We start from the raw sequence: 20,684 nt of genomic DNA on the forward strand, positions 1-20,684 counted from the left end.
TTCTAGTTGCCAGTTGGAATTGCAAAACTCAAGGTGGGGTGAATTCAGATCTGGGGAAATTGTTCTTTTGGATAGTGATTCTGAAAGGTGTAATCCAAAATATATCTGGAGGGTGCAAAGTTTGAGAAAATCTAATCTAATTATTGTTGTTGTTGTTTTGTTATAGAATGTAAGGTGTTCTCTGTTGCACGTACTGATTCTTTTTTTCTGATTCTTGCTCCTGATTTCATAGGAGTAGATGATGAATAGCAGGGTTTATATCCACAGTGAACAGTTACTGTATAAGATGCACTGGAGTATAAGACGCACCTTAGTATTTGGGGAGGAAAATAGGGAAAAGAATCTGCTTACCAGATATTCATCTGGCTAGCATCCTTAGTCAGCTTCACATTATTTTATCCCCTGGTTAGGGCTTTAAAAAATCTTATTCAGAGAGAGTAACAATGAAAGAACTTGCAAGCCAGTAAGAGCTGGGAACACCTTTAGCACCAGGTTAGGGCTGGAAAGAAACATTTGGAGCAAGTTAAGAGCAATGGGGAAAAAACCTGCAAAGACTTAGGGCTTGGAAAACATTTTTAGCAGAGTAACAATGAAAAAGCTTGCAAGTGGGTAAGAGCTGGGAACATTGTTAGCACCTGGTTGGGGCTGGAAAGAAACATTCGGAGTAAATAGAGCAATAAAAAAACTACAATAGGTTTGGAAAACATTCTTGACAGACAGTAGCAATAAAAGAGCTTGCAAGTGGGTAAGAGCTGGGAACATCGTTATTGCCTAGTTGGGGCTGGAGAGAAATATTTGGAGCAAGTAGAGCAATGAAAAAACCCTGCAATGACTTAGAGCTTGGAAAATATTATTTGCAGAAAGTAACAATGAAAGAACCACCAAGGTAAGAGCTGGGAAGTTAGTTAGCACCTAGCTATAGCTGGGGGTGGGGGGGAGCTTCAAGAAAAGCTACATTCAGAGTACTGTATAAGACACACCTGAATTTTCAGCCTCTTTCAATGGGAAAAAACCCCAAAATGACGGCAGCGCATATGCAGTCCAGATACTCTGCTTACCACCCTCCCCCATTTAAAAAAAAAAAAAAATCCAAAAATACCCCCGGTTACGTCCATGGATCAGGACTGACAGAACCAGCTCCGTGACATCAAACTGGGAGGAACCCACCTCTGGTAGAACCCCCTGAGAAGGTTTGCCAAAAAGGCTGGAGGGATTGGACCCACTCTGATATAGGAAATTGAGCCAAGCATCCTAGAAAAATTTTAAGAAATGACTTTGTCCATAAAGTCATCGGTTCAGCCTGAGCGAAGCAGGTGTCTCTGTACCATAATCTCTCCTGTGGCATTCAGCCACTTAGAACACCCGGATGAGGAATTCTGGGAGGGTTTTTTTAATTATAAATTTTATTAATGTTTTATAATAACAACAGATACACACTTGGGAGTTGAAGTCCACAAATCTTAAAGTTGCCAAGGTTGTAGACCCCGATCTAGAAAGTATAGCTTCCCTAGTTTTATATAAGGCACCATCTTCAAAGTAGGCCTCAACTCTTGCCTTGGTCCTATGTTTCTCAAAGTTGGCTACTTTAACATGTAGGGACTTCAACTCCCAGAATTCCCCATGCTGGCTGGGAATTAAAATTACCAAGGTTTCAAAACATGCCTTGGTCCTTCTAGTAACACAGAATTTGCACTCGTGATAATGATTTAACTAGGGGCATTTTTGTCGTGTTCTTTACAGCCATTCGGTTCTGTGACAGATGTCAACTCATCAAACCTGACCGTTGTCACCATTGCTCGGTTTGTGCTGTGTAAGTTTACTCTTTTCGTCCATAACCAGTGCAGCTTGAAGGTTAGCTCAACAATTACGCAGGATGTTGTTAACTGAACACACAAAAAGAAATGGTTTTGCTTGCTTTAGCCATAGTGGCACAGTGGTCAGAGTGCAGTACTGCAGGCTACTTCTGCTGACTGCCGGCTACCTGCAATTTGGCAGTTTGAATCCACAGGGTCAAAGGTTGACTCAACTCAGCCTTTCATCCTTCCGAGGTCGGTAAAATGAGGAACCAGATTGTTGGGGGCAATATGCTAACTCTGTAAACCACTTACAAGTGGCTGTAAAGCACTGGTAAGCAGTATACAAGTTTAAGTGCTATTGTTCTTGATTGTACAACTTGACATATTTGTTTGTTTGTTTGTTTGTTTGTTTATTATTTTATTTATTTATTTATTTATTTGTTATTTTATTTATTTATTTGATATATATGCCAGTTCCCACCCCAACCCAGGGACCCAGTCATGTCCTTTGTCTGTGTATCTGTCTGTCCTGCCCCTTCTCTCTCTCTTCTCTCTCTCTCTCATCTATCCATCCATCCATCTCTCATTTCTCTCTCCCCACCTACCTACCTATGAATGCACACACACACTGAAGATTTTAATTAATTATGAAAGCATATACAAATTAAGCTCAGTGCAAATAAGAAAAAGCAAGATAAAAAGAAATGCATGAAGAATTGACTCTGGCTGTGTTAGAAATCATTAATGTCATTTATTGGCAAGTTAACTTTTAAAACTTTTCATGCAATTCAAGGAAGAGGACTTAAAATATACTGCTTAAAAAATAAAGGGAACACTCAAATAACACACATCCTAGATCTGAATGAATGAAATATTCCCACTGAATACTTTGTTCTGTACAAAGTTGAATGTGCACAACAGCAGGTGAAATTGACTGACAATCAGTGTTGCTTCCAAAGTGGACAGATTGATTTTTACAGTAGTTTGATTTACTTGGAGTTATGTTGTGTTGTTTAAGTGTTCCCTTTATTTTTTTGAGCAGTGTAGAAAGAAAGAATAGAGAGAGAAGGGAAGAAATTATGTTGAGTAAACATTCCAATGTTATTTTTTGGAGATGTCTCAGAATTAAAAGTACAGTTGGACAGTCTGTTTGTAATGCAATGCATTGTACCAGTGAAACAGTAGCTTTTCTCCTTTTGAAAATGAAAAGGCCAGCCGTGAATTGGATTTGACTTCAGCACTGACCAGAATGCAGGGCTTGCTTGCAAGAGGAGAGGCAAAACGTGGCCCTTAGCTGGGTTATGCCTGGACTTGTTAGCTGACGTTAGCACGGATGCAAAGTTATGACATGCCAGCTTGCAAGGGTTGCCCAATTACAGGCTTGGTTTCATTTCCATGTCATTCATACAGCCATGTCTCTAGGTTAGATTCTGACCCTGCCTCTGATTTGCAAAAAATCTTCTGGGTCTTAGTCAAAATATCGAGCGAGGAAATGTTGGAAACCGACCCACGTTTAGATGAACAAGAACATCATTGGGAGGTTATCCTGCTATGTTTACCAGTTAGAAAGCAGATTCCTCCACCTCACCCCACCCCGCCCCAGTCCAATTATTAGCTGTGAATTAGGGTGGGGTTGTTGTGCAGGCAGGGATGACTGTCTTCGGAAAATTACCCTAATGATGGGCTTTTGCTTAGGAGAGTTGGTGCCCCCTGATGAAATTGACCCCCTGGTAGCACCCAAAGGGCCCTCTTCTTCCCTGTTCATCCTGCCTCATCATCCTTTGTGGTTTTATAAACATGTCTACTTTTCAAGGCATATAATTTCAGTTGTTATTGCTGAATTGTTTTTGTCCAGTGTCTTCTTTTTAGTTGTGTTAGTTCTGGCAGAGAGATTCAGGGATAGATAGAAGTATATGCTTGCTGGGGAGGGCAAAGTCTCCAGGCTGACTTAGAGCGGAAGGTGGCGTTGCAACAGGTGAGCTTGGTGTTGCCTAGAATTTTTGTAGTTGTTTGTTTTTATCTGTAGGTTATTGAGGCGGTATTATAGTAGAGAAGAAATAGGATTAGAATAGAAATAGAAATAGAGTAGAATAGAACATATAGAGAATAGAATAGAAAATAGAATAGAATAGAATAGAATAGAATAGAATTTTATTGGACATACAAGGAATTTGTCTCTAAGCTCTCAATGTATATACCATCAACAAAGTGATAGGTCATGTAATATAAGTCATAGTTACAAACATTAATCATAATACTGTATAGAACAACATGATAAATCACAGATAGTAGAAAGCACTAGAGAAGATGGGAAGGATAATATCAATGCAGCCCTAGTACATGGGTAAATGAAGTTTATATTTTGACTGTCAACAGTGTTTGCTTGATACCCAGAGCAATTTTCTGCATGGCTTTAAATCTATGCAGCGCACCTCATTCATTCAACTAACTGTGAGTAGCAAGCACTGAATCCCTTTTTCACAGGATAATCAAGATATAAGATCCCACAACTCGCAACAGAATACCCTACACAACTAAATTTACAATCCTAGGTTTAGAAAGCTTAGAACTGCATCACCTTAAACACAACCTAAGCATAGCCCATAAAATCATCTGCTACAACGTCTTTCCTGTCAATGACTACTTCAGCTTCAACCACAACAACACTCGAGCAAACAACAGATACAAACTTAAAGTAAACCGCTCCAACCTTGACTGCAGGAAATACAAGTTTAGTAATTGAGTAGTTGATGCATGGAACTCACTACCTAACTCTGTAGTATCATCATCGAACCCCCAAAACTTTATCCTTAGACTGTCTACTGTTAACCTCTCCTGATTCCTAAGATGTCAGTAAGGGGAGTGCATAAGTGCACCAGTGTGCCTTCTGTCCCCTGTCCTAATTTTTCTCTCTTACTAATATCATGTATATAAATATTATATCTTTGTATACCACCAATACATACTTGACAAAACAAATGAATAAATAAAATAACCTTGTCCTGTGTTGTACGTGCAGTAACAGAAAACCTCACAAGGGGGCATCATGCCCAGAAAGACTTCCTGGGAAATGAAGTTGCAAACCTGAAAATGTTAGTGGTCACTAATAAATAACATCATCTTTAAAAAAAAAAAAAAGCAGAACCCTTGGTTATGAGTAATATAGCAAAGAACCAAGTTTGTGGTTTTGGCTTCTTTTCCCCCTTGTGTGGTCCCTGACATTTTTCTCTTTTTTTAATAGGTGTGTGTTAAAAATGGACCATCACTGCCCATGGTAAGGAGTCTAGAGGAGAACCATTTTATTAATCCGTCATATACACATTAAAGTGTTTCGGGGATAGAGGTGTATCAATTTCTGAAATTGACTGGCTCATTCCACCAACACTGCTTAAAATTCAGAACACCCAATTTTCGTTCAGCTACTACAATAAACATTAATGCGAGCCTCGGTGGCGCAGTGATTAGAGTGCAGTACTGCAAGCTACTTCTGATCACCAGCTGCCAGCAGTTTGGCAGATCGAATCTCAGTAGCTCAAGGTTGACTCAGCCTTCCATCCTTCCAAGGTCGGTAAAATGAGGAGCCAGATTGTTGAGGGCAATATGCTTACTCTCTGTAAGCCTGTTTAAAAAGTGCTGTAAAGCACTGTGAAGCGGTATATAAATCTAAATACTATTTTGCCACTTGTTTCCTCCAGGGTGAACAACTGCATCGGCTTTTCCAACTACAAGTTCTTCCTACTGTTTTTAGCCTATTCTCTGTTGTACTGCACGTTTATTGCAACAACAGTCTTCAAGTATTTCATCAAATTCTGGACAGTAAGTTGGGGGACCTGGTTATTGCTTACTTTCTGCATTCTATCATTTGGGAGTCTGAAATCACCTGGGGTCCAAACCAGTCCCAAGGGAAACACTGGCAGAGCCAGGTCTTAGTGGCCTTTCGGATGGCCAGTAGGGTAGGAGCAGTGCGGATATCGGGGGGAGGTGGTTCTATAGGGCCGGGGCAGTCACAGAGAAGGCTCTCCCTTGTGGGCTGGCCAACCTGCATTGCTTGGTCAACAGGACCTGGAGGAAGCCAACCCTGTGAGATCTAATTAGTCTCTGGGAGGTATGCGGCAGGAGACGATCTCATAGATAGTCTGGTCCAAAGCCATGTAGGGCTTAGGACCAGTCGTGTCCCTTTTTTCAGTGCCATTGTAACTTGGAATAGTCGCTAAATGAACTGTTGTAAGTTGAGGAATACCTGTACTCTAAAATGTGACAACCCCCACCAATGTTCCCTCTAACTTTTTTTTGGTGTGGCCGGAAAAGTATAGTGTCTGAGCAGCACATTTTCATACCTGAGCACCTGATTATTTTTCCCACAGATATCACCCAAGACAACTTGTTGCATAATTATTATGCTGGGGCAGAATAGGTTCCCTTCCCACTATGTTATTCTGTTATTCTGGTTGCCTAATTATTGACATCACTAGCATACAAGGATTCCAACTGAGATTAGCAATACTAATGATCACGACTGCACAGCGTTGGAAAATGCTACACACAGTTTGTTGTTGGGTGCACGGCTGCGTGGCCGTGCAGCTTAGAGGGAACAGTGGCCCCAACCATTGCCACAGAGCTTTCTAATTCTCAGTAACCTTAACCAAAGACCATTACGCAGGAAGGCAGGGGGATGTTCTTCAGCCACATCTGGAGGGCAAGAGATTCCCTCCTGCTGGTCCCTTAAGAACATAAGAAGAGCCATGCTGAGTCGGGCCAAAGCCCATCGAGTCCAGCATTCTGTGTCACATAATGGCCCACCAATTGTCCATGGGGATCTTGAGCAGAAAGACAAGGCAAGACCCTCCCTTTCCCTTGACCCCCCAACAAGTGGCCCTCCAGGGAATCCTGCCTGAGTCAACCAACATAGAGGTGGCACTTGGACATCCGTTTCAATCACCACCTATGATACACTTGGCATCCATGAATCTGTCCCTTGTGACTGGGAGGGGCATTCGCTGGTCCTCCAAGCTCTGCCAAAGCCGGATCTGCCAGAAGAAGGAGCACACTCACTCTTTTCACCCTCTCCGGGGGTCTCCTTTTACTTTCTCTCGATTTTCTCTGCAGGCGGAGCCAACCAGTGGTCATTCCAGGTTCCACGTCCTCTTTCTCCTTTTTGTGGCAGTCATGTTTTTGGTCAGCCTGTTGTTCCTCTTTGGCTACCACTGCTGGCTCCTCAGTCAAAACAGATCGACCCTAGGTAAGGCATTCACTCCTTCGAGAAGAAAGCTGGGGGTGGGGCAGACTTGTACCAGCCCATTTTTGACGACCATAACTGAGCGATATGCATTCTGCAATCCCAAAACGGCTTCCCTTCCCCATTCCAGAATCCTGGAATCCTCATTGATGGGGTTTTTGCTTGGTGTTTGTCGGCTGTTGATAGAATCATTGGGTTGGGAGGGATTTGGAGGGTCTTTTGGTCCAGTCAAGAATCCAAGGACATGAAACGCTCCAGTGATGCTATAGCCTCCATGAATCCAGGAGGCCAGAGATCTCATGGATGAAGAGCGCTCCCACTCCAGAACCGAGTTTCTCAATCTCAACAACTTCAGAATTCCCCAGTGCTGCTTAAAGTGGTTAAGGTCAAGAAGCACTGGTCAGAAACTCCTTAATTCATCAGTTTTTGTTCAGTACTCTACTGATATTTTTGTTTGTGAAAAGGCATTGCCCATTTTAATGACAATGAGACAACTTAAGACCTGTTGGGGCATCTTCATATCAACTTACAAATACCCTGTTATTAATGCCAATGGAAGGGCTTGCCTTCAGAAGTTGTGGGTGCTCCATCACTGGAGGCTTTTAACAAGCGACTGGACAACTTTTGGCCGTGCCCCACAAGGGGCACGTGGAGGTATATCGGAGGGCACACGATGCATTGCCCTATGTCAGTGATGGCGAAACTATGGCACGGGTGCCACAGGTGGCACGTGGAGCCATATCTGCTGGCACATGAGCCTTTGCCCTAGCTCAGCTCCAACGTGCATGTGTGTGTTGACCAGCTGATTTTTGACTCGTACAGAGGCTCTGGGAGGGCGTTTTTGGCTTCCAGAGAGCCTCCAGGGGGATGGGGAAGGGCGTTTTTACCCTCCAGGGAAGCCTTTGGAGCCTGGGGAGAGCGAAACATGAGTCTACTGGGCCCACCAGAGGTTGGAAAACAGGCTGTTTCTGGCCTCCAGAGGACCTCCATTGGGCTGGGGAAGCTGTTTCGGTCCTCCCTAGGCATTGAATTCTGGATGTGGGCACTCGTGCATATCACAATAGCATGTGCGCATACTCTTTCGGCACCCGAGGAAAAAAAAGGTTTGCCATCACTGCCCTATATCAACTCCTGCGCACACTAGCCGGATGATTTTCAGCCTCAAGGAAGGCTGTTTTGCACTCCCGAAGTTCAGGGAGGCTTCCCAGAAGCCCCAGAGTGGAAAACAAATACCCTGCCCAACTGGCAAACTGAAAGTTCGGAAAAATTGGCTTCTCGTTTTCCCAGTGTGCTCTTTTCCGCACTCTGGAGCCTTCAGCACAGCTTCCTGAAGCCCCGGAGTGCAAAAAGCAGCCCGACGGGCAAATCCGAAGTCCATTTTCCAAACTACCAGTTTGCCCGTCCAGCCATTTTTTCACCATCCCAGGCTTCAGTGAGGCCTTTGCGGGCGCATGGGGACAGGGGAAAGGATTGTGCACATGCGCACGGGCTGCATGGGGGTTGTGCCTGCGTGCCTGCTAGCACATGCTAGCACCCTTTTGGCACGCAAACCAAAAAAGGTTCACCATCACTGCTGTAGGGTCTCCTGCTGAAGCAGGGGGTTGGACTAGAAGACCTCCAGGGTCCCTTCCAAATCTATTGCCCTGTGATCCTCCTTCTCTTCAGCAGGAAAGCCTCTTTGACATCTTAAAGCAGTGTTTCCCAACCTTGGCAACTTGAAGATATTTGGACTTCAACTCCCAGAATTCCCCAGCCAGCAAATGCTGGCTGGGGAATTTTGGAAGTTGAAGTCCAAATATCTTCAAGTTGCCAAGGTTGGGAAACACTGTCTTAAAGCACAAGGTTGTGAAAACACTGGTTCAGATTTCGTTTTGCTTGCCAGCCTTCCCCATCCAGGATGGTTTGAAGTGTCCGCTGATTTCTAGCAGGCGCAGCCCCCAAAACCCCTCTCTGACCGGGGTCCATTTTCCGGCGCCTGAGACAGCATTCTTCTATTCTGCTGCAGAGGCTTTCTCGGCTCCTGTGTTCTCCAGCGGCCCTGATAAAAACGGCTTCAACCTCGGCTTTGTCAGAAACTTCCAGCAGGTGTTTGGGGAAGAGAAGAAACTCTGGCTAATCCCGGTGAAGTCCAGGTAAGTAGCAAGCAACCCACCCACTGTTCTGTGCACGGCCCTCGGAGCGACCCCGCCGACTCAAATATCCTTTATTTTATGAATAAATCAAACTCTTTATTGATATAAGCACACATAAGGAAAAGCAGGTTTTAAACTGCCAGGGAAAAGGAGTTATCTTTTTCTTCGGAGCAAAACATAAACAATGTCCGGGAAAGGGGCCAAACTCGGCCTAATCAGTATTCCGAGATAACAAAGTCCATTCATCATTTAAGCATATGGATTTTGCTCACTGGAATCCTGGCAACAAGCATCCAGCAGAGAAATGCCTTTTATCATGGCAGAAATCATGGTTTTAAAGTCCTGTTCAATTACAACTCCCAGTCTCACATCTCTCCCATTGAACGATGTTGAAACTCCACACCCAATTTCCCAAGACCCTTTGCCTTTATACACCTGGAAGTGACATCACATCCCAAAGAGGCTCAGGTTGTACACTAATCCCTTTTACTATGCAACTCCTCTCGCCCTCAACAATCTTCCATAGTGAGGGTCAATCCATTGACTTTCCATGCTAATGTCTTCCTCACTCTCTGACTGGGACCACTCCCCCATTGTCACATCAGCCCCCTCTAGTGGTCCCTCAGGCTCACCATTTATCATTTAAGCATATGAATTTTGCTCACCGGAGTCCTGGCAACAAGCAACCAGCAAAGAAATGAATTTTACTGTGGCAGAAATCATGGTTTTAAAGCCTTGTTCAAGCACACCCCCAGTCTCACATCTCGTCCATTGAATGATGTTGATTCCCCACACCCAATTTCCCAAGATCCTTTGCCTTTATAGAGGCTACGTCAATACACTAATACCTTTTACTATGCAACTCCTCTCGCCTTCTCAGCAATCTTCTATAGCGAGAGTCTATCCACTGACTTTCCACTCTAATGTCTTCCTCACTCTCTGACTGGGACCACTCCTCCATTGTCACATCAGCCCCCTCTAGTGGTCCCTCAGGCTCACTCAGGTCACTTTCTCCTGCACTCTCACTCTCTGCTTCAGCTGGTACCACCCCCTGGCAGAGGGTATCCAGAGGGGCCTGGCTCATCCTCCTCAGAATCTGACATGACCTGAGGTGGACAAGGAGCACTCACAACACCCACCAGCCATGCAGACAGAATTTGAAGTCCCCTTCCCTCATCTCCCTTCCCCCCAAAGAGGAGTTTGGGGCTATGTAGGTGTGGAGAGGACCTCCAGAACTATGGGGCAGCAGAAACCTCCCTCTCAGGGTTAATAATAATAATAATTAATAATAATAATTTATTAGATTTGCATGCCACCCCTCTCCGAAGACTCGGGGCAGCTCACAACATAACAGCAATACAATATAAATACAAATCTAATGTTAAAAACTTTAAAAAACTAATTTAAAATACATTATTATAAAAACTTATCTGTTACACAACCGTACACATTCAGTCTGACTGAACATAAATATAATAAAGGTTAGCGAAAAAAGGAGGGGGGGGGAGATTAATCCCCCATGCCTGGCAGCAAAGGTGAGTCTTCAACATTTTATGGAAGGCGAGGAGGGTACGGGCAGTTTGAATCTCCGGGGGGAGTTGATTCCAGAGGGCCGGGGTAGCCACAGAGAAGGCTCTTCCCCTGGGTCCCACCAGACGGCATTGTTTTGTCAAAGGGACCCAGAGAAGGCCAGCTCTGTGGGACATAATCGGCCGCTGGGATTCATGCTGCAGAAGGCGGTCCCGGAGATATTCTGGTCCAATGCCATGTAGGGTTCCAACTAACATTTAAGTTCAAATCACAGTCCGAGGCAAAAGTTTCTTTAAAGTTCCAATTTATTCCTAGAGCTACGTTGGTATATCTGTGAGAAACCCAGATCTGAATTCCCAGGGTTTCTCCTTCCTGTTTAAAGTTCATTCCCCTGCCCCACATCCACAAGTTCATCACATGGACCACTCATCTTCTGCCAATGGGTGCGTACACTTCCATCTTCTTCCGGGAGCATCGAAAGAGCCGGTGGCTCCTCCGTGATGCCTGATGCCAACCAAACCCAGACCTGCCATTTGCCGGGTGGCTTTTCTTCTTCTCCCTCACCTTCACACTGCCTTTCTCTCTCCACAGCCTGGGAGACGGACACTCCTTCCCCATCCGAGCTCAGAGCGAAGCCCGGAATCCCCTGCTGGCCAACGAGGAGCAATGGGAGGAAGACGGGACAGAAGACGGCAGCCAGCACAGTAAGGGCACAACGGCCGCGGGAGGGAGAAGGGGCAGACCCTGCATGTCCATGCGCGATTTCGCTCCTTGCCCAGTTGCAGTAGCAGAATTGCGCTGGACTCCGCTAGCACTCAGAGCCACAGGGGCGAGCACCCGTCCCCCTCCCACCTTAGCAGCCCACCTCTGCTCCCCACCAGCCTTCAAAAATTGGGCTCCACAACTGCTGGGAACGCAACTCAGATGGAAGAGCAATCCCTTTTTTACTGAGTGGTCTTGTTTTGTTTGCTTGTCCAGATTTCCAGCAAGGGACTTCTCTTTCCATCGAAATGGAGACGTAGCAGCACCGAGGAGCTGAAGTCGTGCAACTCATGAGCTCTGGTAAGTGATTCCTTCTTTAGAGTTTTCTTTTTTTAAAGCTTATCACTCCTTTTTCAGCTACCGTATTTTTTGGAGCATAAGACGCACCTTAATTTTTGGGGAGGAAAATAGGAAAAGAATCTGCTTACTAGGTATTCATCTGGCTAGCGTCCTTAGCCAGAACATTATTTTATCCCCTGGTAAAGGCTTTAAAAAAACTTTATTTGGAGAGAGTAACAATGAAAGAGCTTGCAAGCCTGTAAGAGCTGGGGACATCATTAGCACCTGGAAAGAAACATTCGGAGCAAGTAGAACAATGGAGGGAGGGAGTGGCACGTATCTCCGAAGGGAGTTCATTCCAGAGGGCCGGGGCCGCCACAGAGAAAGACCCGCCAGACGACATTGTTTGGCTGTCGGGACCTGGAGAAGGCCGACTCTGTGGGACCTGACCGGCCACTGGGATGCATGAGGCAGAAGGTGTTTGCAGAGGTCCATAGAGTTGTGGCGGGAAGAGGAATAAATATACCCTTTGAAAAGCAGCATTCCAGGTCGAACCCAAACCAATTGGCGTTTTCCTTTCCTTTGGAATCCCCCCCCCCCCCAATTAAAGATTTCGTATTAAAACATCAAATAGCAGCTTCTGATGAACACTTTTTATCCCAGAAAGGAAAAAAGCTGCCTCCTGCCCCTTCCTCCCACCAGCCTGGATCTTGATCATTATCAACACATCTGCAGGTGCCCTTCCCTTCTTATTTCATGATGGTGCCAACGAAGACTGCCTCAGTGAAATGCTCTCAAAGTACTATCACTACTAATTTTTCTCATCATTCCCATCACCCATCTCCTCCCACTCATGACTATATGACTGTAACTTGTTGCTTGTATCCTTATGATTTTTATTAATATTGATTTCTTCTTCATTGCTTACTTGATCCCTATGACAATCATTAAGTGTTATTCCACATGACAAATGTGTCTTTTTCTTTTATGTACACTGAGAGCATTTGCACCAAAGACAAATTCCTTGTGTGTCCAGTCACACTTGGCCAATAAAAAATTCTATTCTGTTCTATTCTATTCTATTATTTCTATTCTAGTCTAGTCTATTATTTCTATTCTATTCTATTCAATGGGCGCATTAAATGCAGGGCTGCCTACTAACGTCATGTCGACTTTGGTCCTTAGCAGCAGAACAGAAATTATTTTAATGAGACTCATTCTTATTTCTTTCTTTTTCCGCAACCCGCTTCCTCCCTGTCTCATTAGCTTCTTCTGGTGATGGAGACTCAGGTGGCACCAGAAGGAAGGAGGACAAAAGAAAAAAGATTTGGATCAGAAAACGAAAAAGCAACATTGGATGAAGGTTAATTCTCACTTTCCGAAACGCTTCTTGAGCAGCCCTGTCCTTCCAAGGTTTGCTACGTGGATTTATTTCTATTTTTATTTTCTTAACATGGCAGCTCCGAAGCGATTTAAGGCTATTCGTGACCTTCTCTTTTTGTACGTCTTACCCAGAAGAGGGGAAAACTGCTTCGTGCAAATGCATTTCCAAGTGCCTTAAGGGGCATTTCGCTAACAGCCTGGACTTCGCGTTGTCTCGTTTTGCCAAATAGGAAGAGCAGCTCCGTAAAAGGGTGTAGACGGACGGTTAAGCAGATGGCTCAAAAATGGGAACCGTGGCCGCTAAACCAAGTCTTAACCGCTTGAGAACGGGGCGAATACTCAGCGCTTCTGTAGCCCTGGGAAACCTGCAACACCCTGGGGCCCTAAATGTCCTCATCCTCAACTCTGATTTTGCTAAAAAAAATCCGGCTCTTTTGAGTTCAACCTTTTTGATGTAAGCACAATCCTCATTTGCAGGTGCCTACAATTATTTCAAATTCATTCCGAACAGCTTCAACTACTGGACTAGTTTCTGCTATGGGGAAAAAATAGTCTTTGAATTGCACAAGAGTGGCACCGTCTTGGATTGTCCACGGAGGCTCCTGTGACTGTGGGCATCTTTAGACAGAACTTGCCTCCTCCTCTTAATATCACCTCTCCCTCCGGCCCCTGCAAAAGTCAGGCTGCCAGGGGGAGAAAGCCCAGCCTCTGGTTTTTCACGCAGGGATAGCTGTGTTTGGAGTCACTTGATGGACTTTTAAACCCTTTGCATAATCTGATCAGGAATTAAGATTTGTGTCTCTCCATCATTCATTCATTTTTCCCAAATGTTCAAAGGAAATTCATGGAGAGAGAAGTCCAACAGGCTGGGCTTCCCCCTGCCCCTTTAACTTGAGTGCTGGTTGACTTGATCCTCAAATGTGGGTGTTGCAAGAAGAGGTTTTGATCCAAGTGGGATCCCCACCACCACCACTCAAAGAGATTTTTTTTCAGGCTTTTCACTGACCAGGCCAGTGATGGCGAACCTATGGCACGGGTTCCACATATCTGCTAACACGCGAGCCGTTGCCCTAGCTCAGCTCCAATGTGAATGTGTGGGCTGGCCAGCACAGAGGCTCTGGGAGGGCGTTTTTGGCTTCCAGAGAGCCTCCAGGGGGTGGGGAGGGCGCTTTTACCCTCCTCCGGCTCCACGGAAGTCTTTGGTGTCTGGCGAGGGTGAAACACGAGCCTGCTGGATGCACCGGAAGTTGGGAAACAGGCCATTTCCAGTCTCCGGAGGGCCTGCGGGGGGCCATGGAAGCTGTTTTCGCCCTCCCCAGTTATGGGTGTGGGCACTCACGCATGCACGATAGCGCATGCCTACGCTCTTTCAGCACCTGTGGGAAAAAACGTTCGCCATCACTGCTTTAGAGGGAGCCTCCCAAGATCCATCCTCCAGAATTGTCTCAAGCTCAATTAAACAAACATTAACGCTTAGATTTGTATGCCGCTCCGAGTCTCCGGAGAGGGGCGTCATACAAATCTAATAAATAATAATAATAATTAACAAACTATTTTTTCTCAACATAGGAAGGCGCCAGCCAGAGAAACTTAAACGCAAATCTTAGGGCAAATATTGAAGCTATCCTAATTTCAATAGAACTAGTTTAAGCATTTTTTTCTGCTGATTATATTCGTCCTTTGAAGGCTACGTGTTTTAAGCAAAACAGACATTTGCGTGGGTCCCTGTTTAACGCTGATATTCTTCCCTTGTTAGGCTTCATAACGGTGCTGTCAATCAATTGCAACGTGTTTTCCCTTTCTTTTAAAAGACTCTTTTCTTCTTCACACCGATCGGAGCAATTAAATGCTAGCATTTAATTAACAAATTAACTAACGCAGCTCCACTCCAACATTTCCAAAAAAGATAATCTACTAAAACACTAGAACGAGTATTTCGGGGGACTAATTCTTAATTATGTGTCTCCACCTTCATGGAGCTATGTGAGAAAATTATCTCGGTGGGTCCTGAACATTTCTCAGGTCACCTATGTTGACACTATCAGAAGAGGTGAAGAGCTGGCTTGGTTTCATTGGTCTCTGATTGATTGCTATTGGACTAGTGCAGTGTTTCTCAAATAGTGGGGTGGGGTTCCCTGGGGAGGGGGCAGAGCCCTGCCAGGGGGCCGTGCGGCCCCAGGGTACGTCCTTTTTTTGCCAAAGGGAGTAGGGGATTTTCTGCACCGAACAATAGGACATAGCGCAGAGTAGGACATACGAAGTGCAGATAACAAACCTTAAGAGACACCATGGAAAAATATTTAACAGGGATGAAAAGAAAGGAGGAGAGAGACGGAGATCATGAGACAAATGTAAGTCTCCTGAAAGCTAAGATAAGGAGCTATCTGGGCATGGGTAGTTTAATGAAAAGAAGGACCAGTGGAGACATGATAGCAGCCTTCCAATATCTCAGGGGTCTCCACAAAGGAGTCAACCTATTCTACAAAGCACCTGAGGGTAGAACAAGAAACAAAGGGTGGAAACTAAACAAGGAGATAAGCAACTTAGAATTAAGGAGAAATTTCCTGACATTTAGAAGAATTAATCAGTGGAACAGCTTGCCTCCAGAAGTTGTGAATGCCCCAACACTGGAAGTTTTAAGCAGATGTTTGATAACCATCTGCCTGAAGTAGTGTAGGGTCTCCTGCCCAAGCAGAGGGTTGGACTAGAAGACCTCCAAGGTCCCTTCCAACTCTGTTATTATTATTATAAGAAACAATTAACAAATATGTGATGAATCTTCTAGTATATACACTTAAATGCCATAAATGATTACATCACTATTCACCTTAAAACTCTACTGTTCACGAAATACACACATGTATTTTACTTCTCCATAGGATTTCTTTAATTTAAGATTTTGGTTTCTCCTTTCTACCAGTGGTATAATTTATTCCACATTTCATAATATTCAGTCTCATTTTTTTCTTTCAATTCTAGCATTAGTCTGTCCATCTCTGCGCACATTAGTATTTTATATAGAATTTCTTCTTTTGTGGGTATATTCCTGTTCTTCCAACATTGAGCATAGACGGGTTTTGCAGCAGTCAAGATATGCAGCATTAGATATTTGGTATTTTTCTCATACGTTTTCTCATACATTGTTACCCCTAGTAGGAAAGGTTCTGGGCTTTAAGTGTAATTGCATGTTTGATAGTTCTTCCAACTAATGTTTGATTGTTGTCCAAAATTTTGTGATGGATGACATTCCCACCACATGTGATAATGAGTACCTGGTGACATCCTACATTTCCAGCAAAACGACAATTTCTGATGATTTGACAAAGTTTCCTTAGCAGCCTAGCTGAAGGATAAAACCTACTTGGTGTTCTCATGGCTAAACCTTTGGGAGTTTAAAAAACAGCACAAAAAAACCCTTTGTGCACCTATTGCAACTCACTCAATCTGTCTTACAAGCCCTGCAGGGAAAACTCCAGTATAGCCCTGAAGTTTTTTCTCTTAGTAGCCTCTCCCAAATTCCCCTCCAGCTGTGACGCCTGTTCTTTGCCAGCTTCCTTGTGAGCTGGACAGATGTTGAGCTTAAAACGGCACCAGTGGAATGCGTGTGAATTATATTTTTAAATGATTTTGGGGTTGGGGGAGAACTGCTTAATTTAATAAAATTAGATGCGATCAGGTGACTAGAAAATTATCTTTGGAAGCCTCTTACCACCTGGCTTGTGGAAAGCGAATGCGCTGGTTTAAATCAGGTTAGGGAGACTTCGGCCCCGATAATTCCTCAGAATCGAAGGTCACCTAATGTACATCCCTGCAAAGCAAGAGTTGCAAAAGGGCTTCCACAAATTATGGGAGTCTTAGAGATCCAGTCCGTTCTACTAATCATGCGCAATCTGTATGCATTTCATTACCAAATGCCATTACCATTTTCATGGTGGCACATTCATTGTTTTTATTGGGATAAAAGTAAGTTTGTTGGAATAGTTTGTACCAACCAGTATTGCCTCTTTCAGTCCTTATCCAGTTGCTGCATGCAATTCTGGTTTTCATGTACTCACATAAGATATGGAGACACCCAAAGCCCTGAATAATTAAGCAAATGTTCTGAAGAACAGAAAGTATTTTCTTCTCATTCTAGATAATGAGAAGTCATTAAATGTTTATGCTTCCTCACTCCCAAGGATGGTTCACAACTATCAGCCTGTGAACGGAGCACACAGACCCAATAATTTGTGCCAGTGTTATCTAGAAATATTATAACTAGTATTTAATAATCTAGTTAGCCTTTTTTGTGTGATTTCTTAGGACCAACTGAAATTTTGAAGCAGGGAGGATGGGTAGTAAGAGACCATTTGCAAGCCTACTTTTATGCTTGGAATATGACAAATTCCTTGTGTGTGCAATCACACTTGGCCAATAAAGAATTTTATTCTATTATTCATATTCAGGAAGAAATTAAAGACATTAAATGGCTACTTAAGGAATTTGATTGTGTTCTATAGCTGTGTTCCTCAACCTTGGCCATTTTAAACTAGTGGCACTTCAATTCTCAGAATTCTGGGAGTTGGAAATCCACCCAACTTGAAATGACCAAGGTTGAAAAATACTGTTCTGTAGCATTTGATCCAATATTGTAATATTTTGTCTCTAGATTCCTATTATGTTGATTAGTTTTGTGGTTGCAGCCCATGAGGTATAATTTTCGTACATTATTTAAACCATTTTTAAAGCAGTCACGTGTGTGGAACAAAACAACCTTTGTGTATTGGAACTATTAAATTTGCACTTTGTCCAGCATTATTCATGGAACCAGTTGGGGTTTTCCATTCTGTGATGTCCCAATTTCAGAAACTTCTCCAAGGTTTCCACGGTTCCACAGTGCCCACTTGTACCCGGGCGTAAAATGTGCTTCTGAGATGAAGCAGTGGAGAGCAGTCCCTGGAAACCAACCTGAGGATGTTTGCAAACAGTATTGCATCTCATTCTCACCACAAAACTGAAAGCATCCCATTGATGTCTGCTAAGGACAGCGAGACAAATGTAGTTAAGTAGGACACCTGTGTTTAAAAAAATGGCTTTCTGTATATAGCTTAAATTTTGGAGATCATCAGAATTGTTGAATAATGTCACTGTTGCATGCCGGTATAGTGAAAGAGTCAGCTAGCACGATGTAAGAAATGTTCATTTGGCCCCAGCCTATAATTGTTTCTTGTGTAAGGTGTGCAACTGAAAGCACAATTTCCTTGTAACAAGACAGGACCATGATGTATCTGTAATGACAAATTGAATGTGACATACATACCGTTCCTTCCTCCTCACCTGGGTAGAGAAAAGTATGTTAGAGAGGTAGGGACATACAGTGGTACCTCTACCTATGAACGCCTCTACTTACGAAATTTTCTAGATAAAAACCGTGTGTTCCAAGATTTTTTTTGCCTCTTCTCAAGAACCATTTTCCATTTACAAACCCAAACCTCTGAAACTAACCGGGAAAAGGCAGGAAGAAGCCTCCGTGGGGCCTCTCTAGGAATCTCCTGGTAGGAAACAGAGCCGGAAAAGGCGGGGAGAAGCCTCCGTGGGGCCTCTCTAGGAATCTCCTGAGAGGAAATAGGGCCAGAAAAGTCAGGGAGAAGCCTCCGTGGGGCCTCTCTAGGAATCTCCTGGGAGGAAACAGGGCTGGAAAAGGCGGGGGGAAGCCTACATGGGGCCTCTCTAGAAATCTCCTGGTAGGAAACAGGGCCGGAAAAGGCGGGGAGAAGCCTCCGTGGGGCCTCTCTAGGAATTGCCTGGGAGGAAACAGGGCCTCCACCCTCCCTGTGGTTTCCCCAATTGCAAGCATTATTTGCTTTTATATTGATTCCTATGGGAAAAATTGCTGCTTTTTACAAACTTTTCTACTTAAGAACCTGGTCACGGAACGAATTAAGTTCGTAAGTAGAGGTACCACTGTACATTATTTCAGTGTTTCTCAACCTCAGCAGCTGGAAGGTGGCTGGATTTCACCTCCCAGAATTCCCCAGCCATCCTTTCTAGCAGCCAAGATTAAACACTGCAGTATTCTATTCTACCCCCTTCTCAACTCTTGGGGAGAACCACTATACCTGCATTCCGCCTTCTGTCTGTGACCCATCAACACTGAAGATATGCAGGGGGTTGGATTAGATACCCACAAGTTCCCTTCCAACTCTAAAAAAATAAATAAATATGCAGAATAGGACTGTAAGTCCCAGCAAACCTGCTTTAGCTCAATTCCTTGAAAGGTCTGCTGTTTTGCCGGTCGCACTGCTTGCTTCCCACCACAATAAAACAAGCATATCAGGGCCTACTTGAAAGCACTGATAAATACATTTAATATATTAAGAGAAAGAATATGGCTGTGTCGGTCACGGCTGATGGAGGGAGAGAGCTGATTTTACCTTTGTAGAATGTTTAAAGTGGATTGTGTTTCCTATAGCAGAGTCCTAGATGAGTCTTTTGTTGGTTTAAAAAGAACACCAAACATTTGAGGCAGAGGATTCACTTAAAGGTACCAGTTATTTCTCAAAAATACTTCCCACTGAATACATTGTAGTTAGATTTAAATTCTTTCTCTGAGCTTTTGAGGGCAGCTTAAATAATATTATAAACTATTAAATAAGTTACTTCCTATGGCAGGGAGGGAAGATTACTCCGCGAAAGACTACATGTACATAAGTAAAGAATGGATGGATCCTGTTGCTTGAGCTACCAGCAGCTATTGATTTGACTGCATTTTTCCAAATAGTTTTGCCAAGGTTTTTTGTTTTAATCATTGTAAAAATGGCACTAACCTTTAGTTTGGATATTACCGATTAATGATCTTGGGGGTGGCCGCAAATTGCACAGCCCTTTATTCTATGCTTTTAAATATTTTGCTCACTATCTATTCTAATTCCTTCCTGGCTTTTTCTTTGGTATTGTATAATCAATTTTTTTCATTTATGATATATCATAGAGTGGATTTCCCCATTTGATTTTATAATCACAAACATACAAAACAGATTACTTAAGTACAGAATAGCGGAGCATAATCATTCCTAAGGATTCTCAGAATCATTTGGTTGTATCATATTCTATTGTTCATGTTGGTCTCTTGAATGTTTAATGGTTACATTCTCTCAGGTTCATTACTTGAAAAATGTATGTCCGTGATCATGTAGCAGTCTAAAGCATGGAAATATTTTACAATAAAAATGTTTTGTAGAATCACATTTGAATATTTAAATATGTTAAAATGTATTGTGTAATGCTGCCTTTTTAAAATTCAAATACCAGTAGTCCAGGCTGGGTTAATGTATTCCTCTTGATTTGCATCATGTAATCTTCCATTATGATTTAGCTTGTTTTTATTCAGGGTCTGTTAATCACAGACCGAGTTTCCATCTTATCCAACGATCTCCAAGCTTAGGTTTTACAGTAATGTCCAATATAATGAAAACAAATTTTAGTAAGAAGTAAAACATGCTCTTAAAGAAATGAAAAGAAATATCCTTAAGTCTGATGATGAACAGAAAAATGAAGATTAACGGAGCAAGAACATTACTGGTTTGT

The 20,684-nt window shown here is 43.4% G+C and overlaps 1 protein-coding gene across 1 annotated transcript in view; it reads left to right on the top strand.

Annotated features, from left to right (window-relative positions):
* Positions 1–20,342, top strand: part of ZDHHC15 (zinc finger DHHC-type palmitoyltransferase 15) — a 33,211-nt gene extending 12,869 nt beyond the window's left edge. The window contains exons 5-12 of the mRNA XM_070759647.1: positions 1,741–1,810; positions 5,038–5,070; positions 5,492–5,612; positions 6,903–7,035; positions 9,038–9,164; positions 11,286–11,398; positions 11,673–11,756; positions 13,002–20,342. Of these exons, the coding sequence (XP_070615748.1) occupies positions 1,741–1,810; positions 5,038–5,070; positions 5,492–5,612; positions 6,903–7,035; positions 9,038–9,164; positions 11,286–11,398; positions 11,673–11,716 (641 nt within the window). The 3' untranslated portion in view covers positions 11,717–11,756; positions 13,002–20,342. The remainder of the gene's footprint in view (positions 1–1,740; positions 1,811–5,037; positions 5,071–5,491; positions 5,613–6,902; positions 7,036–9,037; positions 9,165–11,285; positions 11,399–11,672; positions 11,757–13,001) is intronic.
* Positions 20,343–20,684: the final 342 nt, after the last annotated feature.

Source organism: Erythrolamprus reginae, chromosome 8, assembly GCF_031021105.1.
Source record: "Erythrolamprus reginae isolate rEryReg1 chromosome 8, rEryReg1.hap1, whole genome shotgun sequence".
Taxonomy (NCBI): domain Eukaryota; kingdom Metazoa; phylum Chordata; class Lepidosauria; order Squamata; family Dipsadidae; genus Erythrolamprus; species Erythrolamprus reginae.